This window comes from Melanotaenia boesemani, chromosome 2 (assembly GCF_017639745.1).
Source record: "Melanotaenia boesemani isolate fMelBoe1 chromosome 2, fMelBoe1.pri, whole genome shotgun sequence".
Taxonomy (NCBI): Eukaryota; Metazoa; Chordata; class Actinopteri; order Atheriniformes; family Melanotaeniidae; genus Melanotaenia; species Melanotaenia boesemani.
Genome location: NC_055683.1, coordinates 13,100,978 through 13,112,923, shown reverse-complemented (window position 1 = coordinate 13,112,923; position 11,946 = coordinate 13,100,978). Strand labels below are relative to the sequence as shown.

General features: G+C 38.1%; 2 protein-coding genes across 3 annotated transcripts; both read right to left on the bottom strand.

The window, feature by feature from the left end:
• Positions 1–2,120: 2,120 nt before the first annotated feature.
• LOC121631327 (bone gamma-carboxyglutamate (gla) protein) lies at positions 2,121–4,619 on the bottom strand. The gene is made up of 4 exons (XM_041972164.1): positions 4,371–4,619; positions 4,141–4,188; positions 2,598–2,682; positions 2,121–2,408 (listed from the first exon to the last, which is right to left on the bottom strand). Exons 1-4 carry the CDS (start codon positions 4,426–4,428, stop codon positions 2,306–2,308), a joined length of 294 nt encoding a protein of 97 aa, XP_041828098.1. The 5' UTR covers positions 4,429–4,619; the 3' UTR covers positions 2,121–2,305.
• A 4,257-nt stretch (positions 4,620–8,876) lies between these two features.
• On the bottom strand, positions 8,877–11,598 carry LOC121634168 (matrix Gla protein). Of its 2 annotated transcripts, XM_041976675.1 has the most exons (5): positions 11,455–11,592; positions 10,061–10,141; positions 9,915–9,944; positions 9,602–9,707; positions 8,877–9,427 (listed from the first exon to the last, which is right to left on the bottom strand). In XM_041976675.1, exons 2-5 carry the CDS (start codon positions 10,119–10,121, stop codon positions 9,262–9,264), a joined length of 363 nt encoding a protein of 120 aa, XP_041832609.1. In that variant the 5' UTR covers positions 10,122–10,141; positions 11,455–11,592; the 3' UTR covers positions 8,877–9,261. The 2 variants fall into 2 exon arrangements, with proteins under 2 accessions (XP_041832609.1, XP_041832617.1); XM_041976683.1 differs by lacking the exon at positions 9,915–9,944 and having other exon boundaries at positions 11,455–11,598.
• Positions 11,599–11,946: the final 348 nt, after the last annotated feature.

The window sequence follows — 11,946 nt, the reverse complement described above, 5'->3', positions numbered from 1 at the left end:
ACACATTACTTTATTAAAGTCAGCAATCAGGAAGAAGGACAGAACTGAAAATGCATGAAAGAAAAACACATATGGAAGTTTTAAACCATTACAAGAAGATTTTTTCATTACAATTTTAAGATGTGAAGAAAGTGCCCCGCTGTGTGACATACACTCACAAGCTGACATTTTGTTTTAGGTCACATTTGCACCTGGATAGTCAGGGGGACTTTGTTGGTGGGGTGGGGGAATTGGAAAATCTTCACACCTTTGGTTTAGTTTGCTTTCACACTGCATTTTACCCAAGTGAACTAAACTTATGTTAGTGATTAGGATGTTTTAAGACTTACCAACAGAACTTTTGTAATGTTTCTAGTGAAGGTCCCCCCATCAGTGACTAATCCAGCATCCATTTTATATCCTATCTGTACTGTGAGCTCTCTTCAGCCAGCAAAAGCCTATTGCATATTGTTTTCTAGACATGGAAGACATGGAAACAGAAAACAACCATATGTTGTGCCCGTTTAGTCCCTTTCCCACTTTCTTTTCTCTCTCTTACTCTGATAATGTCTTCTTGCATTTCTTTGATGAATCAGCTATGACACATGTTCAAAAACGGCCGATGTGTTTGTATCAGTTTGCTAGCGTGTGAAGTGAAACATGCAACGTCCTGCAAGAACAAGTGCATAGTGTGTTTAGTGTAATTTCTCAGCCTCAGGACGCTGCTGGGCAACGATGGCTCAGAAATTGGTTGGAAATTTACGTAGTGCACCTGTAACTTCTATGCTGTGAGACTACAGCATTTTTGTTTAGAAGTTTGGGCCTCATTTCATAATGTTACATTTCACCTCAAGGCATGTTACAACTCACCCTGACCATGGAGTCAGTTGTAACATTTCATTCCTTGTGTTTGAGATCAAGCCATGCATTTTTCTGTTTGTGCTGCACAGGCACTTTCCATGCCATTTATTAGCAGACACTTGAAGCTAGTTTGCATAGCTGTTTGAACACACTGGGTTAAAAGAGCTCGAAGTAAGAGACAGAAATGTCAAAATTGTTACAACTGTCTCCCCTAGCCATCAATGATGCTACACTGCGATCATAAAGGGATGGACATGGTCAGCAACAGTACTGCTGTGTTGTTTAAATGATGCTCAGTTGGTATTCAGGGTTTCATTTACACCTGATTCTGACCCTGCTGTCTGAATGTTGCAGCTGAAATGGATAGTCATCAGACCTGTTTACACTTTTCCATCTTGTGTTGTCCAGGTTGTTGTCCTGATCTCTGACACCAGCAAAGCATTTTCTTCCAAACAACTGCTGCTCACTGGATGTTTTCTCTTTTTCAGGCCATTCTCTGTAAGGCCGTGTATGAAAATTCCAGCAGATCAGCAGTTTCTGACATAAGCAAAAACAATGCTCAATCTCTTGTAAATCCTCTTTCTTCCTCATTCTGATGCTCAGTTTGAATTTGGGTGAGTCATCTTACCCATGTCTACACGACTAAACGCACTGAGTTGCTACCAGGTGTATTTAATAAAGTGACCAGTGAGAGTTTTTATGGTGCTATAAGTCCACATGGACTGAATGCAGCAGTTTGTTTTTTATTTATTTAAAAAGAAAGTAGATATGATGAGTACGCAAACTGTAGCTACTGTGTGCACAGGTCCAACCAGAGCCTGGCATGTTGCCATTTTTAATGACTTACTTTTGTTTAGCAGAGCCCTCTAGTGGTCAGAACATGTAAAAGCAGCTGGATTGGATTAATCCTTTATCGAGGACTCGTTGAAATACATTGAAATTAAAATTTTCAACCATAGAAAAGAGAATTTAAAACTTGGATACTTTTTCTAAAATAACAAAAGCTATGCAGTAGTAAGTGGTCAGTACCAACTAACAATTTTTTCTCATTTTTATCTTGCAGACTGGTCTCAGTGAAGTAGCTGGGATGTAGCCTGGTCTTTCAGGGTTGGTGTGGAGAACTCAGTGTGGTTCTATGATTTCATGGACAAGCATGCAGAGGCATTTTGTATGTTCAGTGAAGTCTACAAATATGGTCTTTTGCCCAATAAAGGGTTAAGGATGTGGAGCTCATTGATCCATTAATGACAGATGAGGCTCATAAAAGAGATCACACAGCAGAGATTTATTTTCTTTTATTTGCTTTCATCACACTACTGAGATACAACTTTTGCAAGTCTGTGCAGGAAAGACTACGATCTCATTCCGCTTGCAGAAAAGGTTCAGCTCAAAAGCAAATCTGCAGATGAAAAAGAAGATAAGAAAAAAGGCAGCTTTGCTGAGCTGTAAAGTTTTGGTCTTGCTTCTAATATGGGATTGGCCCGTAGTAGGCGGTGTAGGCGGCAATGATGCCATTTGTGTCCATCATGTGCTCACAAGCCATGTTGGCCTCACAGACTTCTCTCAGGCTGCAGAGGAGAGAAGCACAGAGGCGACACAGATTGTTATTCAAGATAAAATGTAATCTAATCTAACCCTTCATCTCCTCTGGAACCTGACTGGATGATGCTGAATAAATATAAAACATACAGATTTGCAGTTGTGAGCATGTTTGCCTGCAGTTCTTTCTAGATGATGAGAAAATTGTATAGAAGTACCTCTCCAGCTGAGTCAGGGATAACTGCCCGGCATTTCTCTTCTGTCTCACCACCGTGGAGGCCTGCTCCCTCTCCACAAACAATCCTGCATGTCACGCACATTCAACATGGCACTGTGTTATCAACAGCTTCTATCACCAAGAAGTGAGAATCTGAACACAATTTAACCATCAAGCAGATTCAAATACATCTGTAGAGAAAAAAAATCCACTTTTATTATAATATGTCAGTTTACTTTGGTAAAACTTGGCTGATGTTAATTAAACTACCTGATTTCCATTTAACTGTCCCACCACAACATAACGTTTTATTTCCCTCCCACTTACATTCTTTTGTCCAAAGCTTTCTTTAATCTTTCTTATTTCATGGCTGGTACTGTTTAGTATTCTAGACTTTTATGAGTTTTATATTCATGTAATTAGAGGTAACTTTTCTTTTCATAATAATTAAGTTGATATTTAATTTACATCTTTTCTATGAGGGGAGGTGCAATTTAGATTTTAAGCATGAATGCGTTGCATAAATGTATGTGAGTAAATGTGATTTATTATTAATCTGATCTGAATTTTTTATCATTTGTCAAGGTTTGAATATTATCAATATTAGCAGTGTATCATGCATTTTTAAACAACCCCCTTCCTTTCTTCTTTTCATCCCCCCATTGTATTTAGATATGTATAACATTACAAATATTACAGTTAACATGAAACAAAAGGCATCAATTTTTTTATTTTTGTGAAATTAATAGAACTTTATGTAAAAGATTTAACATCACAGCACAACAACAACAACAATAATAATAATTTATAAAAAACCAAACAGCTTTGTGCAGATGTCTCCAGTGAGATGTGGATAGTTACAGATTTTATTTAGTAATAAAGGAAAATAAAAGGCTGTAATAAATATTACTTTTATGAAGTAAAATATCAGACTAATTCTCCTTTTTGGGCAGACAAGCTGAGTTACATTTATGAAGTATTAGACTCCAGCCACCATTTTCTTCCATGAAATATGAATGATTTTCTGTTCCTTGTTGCTTTATTTATTTATTTATTTATTTTTATTTTACCAACCCTGTCTTTTTGACAAATTAAATGATTTCTATGTGAAACACATTGTTGGAAAATGTAGCTACCACGCCCTCAGACGATGCTCTAAATGCCCGACGGGAGACTTGTTCCTGGAGTTTTTATGGCTGGACACATATGTTTGGCAATTTTCACAATGATATCAAAGCTTTATTTAAAAAATATAACAAAACAAAACAAATTTACATCAGAATCTATTAACATACATTTAATTTATATAATTTAACTGACAACACATACACGCATGTGTAAGTTAAAATTTTGATGCAAACATGGATTTTTTTTTTTTTTTTACTGTGACGTAATTATGATTTTAAGAAAAAGATGTAAATCCATCATAAAACTGCAGCACTGAAATTTTTCGTGAAAACGTACCTTATTCAATTATTTTATAAAGCGGGGGATAAATATTACACCATAAGTAATTAAATAGTAGGGATTGGTCTTTTTCATACCCTCATCAGCTGGTTTGTCATCTGCAGGCTGGGGTCCGGTGGCGGCACCTGTCAAACATGAAGGAAAATAATGCAAATAAAGATAAGCTGAACAGTTTTATATAATTATTTTCCACCCATTGGCAGGTTTTTAAACATTGTTTAATATTAAGAAAAATTAGAGGAATCACACAGTAATAAAGCTCTTTTAAAAATAGCTTTTCTTGCATGTCTTGCTTAATAGATCTTACCTGAAGTCACACAGATGACTGCCACGGAGCACAGAGCCAGGATGAGCAAAGTCTTCATCTTTTTGCTTCTTTCTTTCAACCTTCCAAGAGTTTGACCTGAGACTTGAGCAGCTGTATCTCTCTCTTTCCTCTCTTTCTGCCCGTCTTCCTCTCACAGGAACATACTTAAACACAATGTCAGTTTATAGATGTGGCCCTCGTTGTGACATGGGTGTGTGCTTGGCTGAGGGATTGTATATCACACACACCCACACAGCTGCAGAAATACACACCTCTGCAAAAATCATAGATATAAAACGTTTTTATATGTGTTTGCATAAAAGGAGGGAAAGACTCAGAGGTAAATACATAACTCTAAATACATAAACATAGTGAGAACTCTGCTGCTCAAGTCCTCACTAACACCAAGAAAGTGGATCAGATCAGTCCAGCTCTGAGGTCTGAGGTCTGAGAATAGACTTTAAAGTTCTGCTGCTTGCATTTTGTCTATTTTATTTTAGCTTTTCATTCTGTTTTTATTTAATTAATTTTACGTCATTAATATTTGTTTTTTATGCACTTGTATTGCTTTCTGCACCCTGCTGTAATGTTTTATGTAAAACACTTTGAATTGTCTTGTACATGAAATGTGCTTTACAAATAAATTTGTCTTGCCAAATGAAGAGAGTGATGCAGACAGTGAAAGATGTATTATACAAGGTAGGGGATGAGTAGACGTGTGTCAGGTGCATATATCCATCCCTGGCAGGGATATTTAAATAAAGCAGAAGTTAATGATCAGTTTAAATAACAACATAAAGATGAACAGAATAATTTCAACTTGCATTAAAAGGTACACACAGTAACTCCTGCTGTCCAATTCAAACATTTCAAGAAATCTGCAAAAAACCGTGGCAGCTGGCCTCCTGGAGAGATTTTTCCAGCTACCACAAACTTTTACATTTAGGTCACTAAGTGCATGTTGTGAGGAGAAGCACGTAAAACTAAACTGATGAAGAAAAACCGCTGTCTCTCATGATGTGACATGATTTTAATCAGAGGGGCCTGGTTTTTATAGCAAACCGCAGAGACTTCCTACACAAAGAAGGCAACAATTACAAGCAACCCTTGTTTGTTTAGGAAATATGCAAAGCTATTTTTACCATAACACATTTGTGGTTTGGTAATTAAACTGCAGGAAGCAACAATGGTACATTTTTAGAACCCAGCTTTCCACAAAAAGCACATTCCTGTATTTTTATTATTATTATTATTTTATGAAACTTAATATTGATGCTTTATTGACAGCTGCATCTGTTACAGATAAAAACCCCAATTTTAAAAAGTTAGTAAAATAAAAACAGAATGTAGTGACTTGTAAATCTTATAACCTGTATTTCATTCCCAACAGAACATTAACAACAAATCACACAGTGAAGCTGAGACATTTCGCCATTTCATGGAAAATATTAGCTTATTTTAAATCTGATAGCAGCAACACATCTCTAAAACGTTGGAATAGGGGCAACAAAAGGCTAGAGCGGTAGTGGACAGAAATAAAAAAACTAGTGGAGGAGCATTTGACAGCTAATTATGTTAACTAGCAACAGGACAGTACTGGGTATTAAACGAGCATTTCAGAGAGGAAGAGCCTCTCATGTGTAAAGATGGGCAGAGGTTCACCAATCTCAGACAAGCTGAGTCTAAAAATTGTGGAACAAATTCAGAAAAATGTTCATTAATACAAAATTGTTAGGAAAGATTCAGTGAATTGGGAGGAATCTCTGTGTGCACAGGACAAGACCAATACTTGTGATATTCAGGTGCTCACAGCATTAAAACAGACATGATTCTTTACTGGAAATCTCTGCAGGGGCTCAGGAAGACTTCCAGAAATCACTGTCTGTGAACACATGTTCACCCTGAAATCCACAAATGCAGGTTGAAGCTCTTTCATTTGAAGAAGACATCACAAATTTACACGGTCTTCTCCGGACCAAAGTTCATTTAAAATGGTCTGAGGCAAAGTTTAGAACTGCTTTGTAGTCTGATGGATCAAAATGTGAAATTTTTTTGGGAAACCATGGACGCTGTGTCCTGCAGACTAAAGAGGAGATGGACCATCCAGCTTGTTATCAGCCGACAGTTGATAGCCTGCATCTCTGATGGGATGGGTTTAGATTAGAGGCTTTGGCGTGAGCAGCTTCCACATCATTAAAATGTGAAAAGCATTGCATTCTGTTTTTATTTATATTTCACACAGCATCCCAACTTTTTTTTTTTTGGAATTAGGGTTGTACAAACTGTTTAATTTCCAAAAGCCAGCACTTTAAAACATACTATGAAAGATGTGTTTGGTTTATTTTTCTTCCTTCTTTTCTTGTCTCAGTGGACACGTAGATTTTGGACCGGCCATGGCAGTGCTATATGTAGGGTGTAATTTCCCTGTCTGGGTCAGTGCTGCTGCCTTTTGTCTCCTTTCAGGGACAAACTTTAAGAATTCAAACAAGATAACTTTCGTTATGCACACAAGTGGCAACGTGGCAACACAGACAAATGCAGTATAAAAACATTTTTAAGTGTGTGGCATGCTGGCAAGGACAGTCATGCACAGAAGCGGACTGCACAGATTCCCCCCACAGTTTTGCATATACATATATATATATATATATATAACTGATTAGTTTATTAGAAAATATCTCTGGATGCCACATGGAATAATTCTTGTTCAGAGCATGGCACTAGAAAAGGTGGCTGTCGACAATGTTTTGTTTACATTTCAGAATGAAGGCTTAAACAAGAGCTTCATGAAGTGAAGTGAAAGCAGGGCAAGGCAAAGCTTGAAAAGTAGAATAAACATTGGTAGGACTTTTCCCAAGAAGAAAAACACTGATGAAGATCAAGTGTTTTTAGAGTGATGCCAAAGGTGCTTGTTTTTCCTGCACAGGTAATTTAGCTTGTGTGTTAACAGATGGGCTGCTGTGTGAAATGTCACAAGTCCATCCATCATTTTCTATGCCTGCGTATCCAGATCAGGGTAGCAGGGGGAGGTGCGGTCCGTCCAGATTTTCAAAGCTCATAAACCCATATCTTATTCTATATAGAAAACAAAAACATCATCTAAATGTTGAAAGTGAAACATTTCATTATTTTATGATCAAATATGACCTCTTCTTTAATTTGATAGCAGAGAAACATCTAAAAACAGTTGGAATAGTGGAAAAAAAAAGTAAAAAAAAGTAAATGGTACTAAAAAGCAAACAACTGGAAGAACATTTTGTTACTAATTAGGTTAATCGGCAACATGTCAGTAAGATGAGCACCAAAGAGAGGCAGAGTCTGTTTGTTGTGGCACAATCTCAGAAATTTATTCTTCAATGTTAAATTGCAAATACATTAAATATTTCATTATCTGCAGTACATAGAATCAGAACATTTTAAGAATTTTGAGACTTTTCTTTGCATGAGTGACATGCAAGTGGTAAAAATTCAAATTTGGACACTTTGGGACCCCCAGGTAAAACTGCTTTAAAAACCAGAGATGATTGGGTTGTGGATATCAATATGTGGGCTCAGGAAAACTTATGGAAATCCTTCACACAGTTCATTATGCATCTATACATGCAGGTTAAGCTGCAACTATTGGTGAACGTGATGCAGAAATGCTCCATCTTCACAGGGCAACAGCTTGTTTATAATGGACTGAGGCGAAGTGGAAAGCTGTTTGTTTCTGTATTAATACCCCCCCCCCCCCCTTCAAATATCTTTATTATTCTGCATTTCAGAAGGATTTATTGTTCTTTATCACTCATAATTACTCACTCTTTGATAAAGAGTGGTAAAGATAAAACCATTTGCTGAACTTGGAAAAAATGTTCATGCAATTTTATTTAAAAAAAAATTTTAATTTAAAAAAAGTATTAAATAAAAAGTGATGTTAATAAATCATCTGAGCCCTGTGCCTATTTTTTTAGACCCATAATTAAACAAACATATTTGCAATCGCAATGTCTGTTTGAATACTTTTGCAGTCATAGTAAAGAGAAGACTTGTGATATATTAAGCTGTGTAAATATCAATATATATGTTACTGGTGATGAATAAATGAGGATGGCACATGGCACAAAGATTTAGTTGGGCCTAAAAGAAAATAAAAAACAAAACAAACATTTTCAGGATAAATATCAATATTTCCTTTTGGAACAACGCCGCTGCAGCTTCACACCTCGATCAAATCATAATATGTGAAGATTAACTCAGCAAAAGCCAATTATGATAAAAAAATTAAGCACAACAGTATTTGAGACAGTTGAGCTGGGGTTTTCAAAATGGTCATTTAGACACAGCTGGGTGACCTTAGGTTTTAAAACTTTAATTAAACTAAACTAAAACTTTAGCTGTTATTGTTTGAGCCTTTAAAATACATGTAGCTGTACAACCGCATCGGTTTCTTGCAAACTGAGTTCAAGATGTGATTCAACCCTTCGGAAACCCAGACAAATGGTTAAAAACAGCTTAAGGACCAAACCCATGGAAAGGAATTTTATTTACATTTTTTTAATACAATGGAAATCATCACTGACAGCAGAGCTTGGATAAGTATTGGATAACATAGACGAGTTAATGCACAGTGAGAAAAACAGTTAATTCAAACACATCCCGTAAAGCTCATAAATGGTGGGAAGGTGTGATAATTGTAGATAAAAGAAATCCATAGAGATGAACTGTAGATTTCTACATGAGTATAATGATGGGTTGTTGAGCCCCCCCCTTAATGCCTCTGCAATTTTTTAGCTTGCATCCCAAAGCCGAAAGTGACACCAAATACCACAACATATATGATATGAAACATGATAAAAACATGGAGTAAATGGATCAGATGAAAAGGATGATTTTCTGTTTATGTTTCACTTTAGATGCGGCGAGTCCCAACTGCTCTTGGGGGCTGTTGGGGTTGATTTTGAGCTCCAAAGTATCTCTGGTAGGCTTGCTGGACACCGTAGCGATTGGCGTAGAAGCGGCAGGGAAAGTAGTCCTCACAGGTCTCTGCACGTCTCTCAGCTGGAGACTTTCTTTTCCTAGAGGACGATGAAGGGAAGCGTTATTTAATTCAAACTGTTGTTATTATGGATGTTTTACGTATGTTTAGGTATTTAACAGTCTATCTGGGCTTGACTATGATGTGGCATGTGTGTAGTGGTTTTGAATCTACTTGTGTGGTTTGTGTGCATGCCTGTGGGTGTGTGTTTCACCTCATGAAGTTGTATTGCGTGGATGGGTTCCCTCTGGATGGGCTGTATACGTTGCCCCTCTGTGGCGGGATGAATGAGTTGGCTCGAGTTCGAGGCACAAACAACTCTAAAACCACAAAACGTTACTGAACAAAAAAGCTAATCTTAACATGACCGGCATGCCCGCCTTACAGCTGTTCTGCATCAGGAGAAATAACGACTGGGGTGATGTTAGTAAAGGGTAAACTAAGGATTAAAATCTTTATGCTGTGCAGCAGGCTTTGTTAGAATTGCATGCATGTTTTTCCAGGACTGAGATACAACATTTAATCACCTTCAAAGGATTCTGAGCTTTCATGAGAATCTATGGGAAAAACATGGAATTGGTTAATCATAAATGATGAGTTCCTGTTTAAATGTGAAACATTATAAGGTAAAAATAACTAATTGCAAAATGAGGGCGTCTGGGAGGATTTGTACCATAGCAAACACAGACAGAGACTGCTGCGAAGAGTGCCAGAAACTGAAGAAGGCTCCTCATCCTGGGGCGCTTAATCTAAGCTGGAAGAGAGTAGAGAGGAGTCAGATCAGTGAAGTGAGAGTAAAAAAGGAAAACAAAGGAGAGAAAGAGGAAAGAAAGATCATATGATAAAACTATGGGTAAACAGAAGAGAACCACAAACTGGGACAGATGGCTAAAAATGGCAAAGTTTCTATATCTGTGCCTGTGGTTTATTTTCTGCTGGAGGCTGAGAAGCAGACATATAAACAAGCAGTATATGTTGTGTTATATGTGACATATTGCTGCAGAATGTATGTGTGGCGCAAATGCATGCCAATGAAACGGTGTATTCATTTAGCCAGACTGAAGAATCAGTGTTTTAAGTAAAAGTCAAGGCCAATCTACAGCACCCTGCTCAAACTTCAGTGTGTCAAGATGAGCCATGAAAGAATAGCTGTGGCTGAGAAAAGAAGCCAACTAATTAAATCCAAACTCACTCAGCTTTGCTTAACAGACTGTATTTGTAAGCTGTGTGTGTTCTGAGCAGCTCAGCACACTTATACTGCAGATATCGACATGCATCTGCTCAGTCACGTGTATAGATGACCACAGCAGAGCAGATATGACACCTGTACAAATACTAAGTCTGAGCGTGCACACCCAAACACATGCAGATGTACTTGCACGCTTTTGCTGCAGAAAAGCTTTCATCCCCATCTTCTGTTTGTAGGATTTGGAAGGAATTTTGTTTCAGAAGCCCTCCTTTTCGCCATCAATAGCAGCTTTCATTATACACGAGTACGCATGCATAAAACTCACTGACGTGGGCTTACACACAAACATGCACTCACAGCATCTACCGCAGAGGCATATTTTGGCTTCAGATGTACCCAGATGCACAGCGGGCAGAGGGTGAGCCAGTCTGGACCCCTGAGTTCACAGAGCAGCTTCTAAAGACTGGCATGGACAGCGAGACGAGTGTGCATGTGTGTAAGTGTGTTTGTGGGCATCAGCTGCTGACAACAGTGTCTGCAGAGTTTTATGTCTGTCTGAGTCTTAGTAGGGGTTTTCCCCCCCTGGAGGCAAAATTTGCCCACCTCATTGGAAAAAGCCCCTGGCACAATGTTAGTTGTGCAAAGAGCCAACCCGAGACACCATATTAAGTTCTGCTTCCACAGAAAAGAGGCCTACTGTACTCTGAGAGTTACATGTTTTAGTTTAGAAAAATCTCATAGAAACTACAAGATTGGACGTCAGCTAATACAGAAATTTATCATTTCAAAGACTGTTTGCCTTTTTAAAATGTGAAAAAAAGCTTTCTAAGTTTCACCTGGAACAGATTTTAATAGACCATTTGCTTTAAGGCACTTACCGTAAAAGATAAGTATGGAGTTAGAAGAATTGGGAAATATCTCTGTGTTTTCTCCTGAAGAATATGTCCTAATTCTTCACAGCAAAGCTTTTATACTCATCCCACCCCCCCATCCCTGCATCTACTACCTACTGACTACCTCACCCCACCTCCCTTTAGCGCTCTCTCCTCCTCTCTCATGCTATCAGCCCTCTTTTCCAACACTTAATCAGACTGGAGTATTAGCTCACTCTCTCCTCAACTTCCACGCCCTCACCGAACAGCACAGGACTGGCTGGAAAGGCCATGAAGAACAGAGAAAAACAAGCAGGAGACAAACACAGAGAAAAGGGTCGGGGCAAGCTGGCACAGGGACGTATAACTTGCCTTATAGCAGGTACACGATAATATTCACCTCTGTTTGCCAGCATGGCAGCATGACATGAAAAGATTCCCCATGTGGACACAACATGGACCGGCTCCACTTACTGGCCCACATATATTTGTGAGACA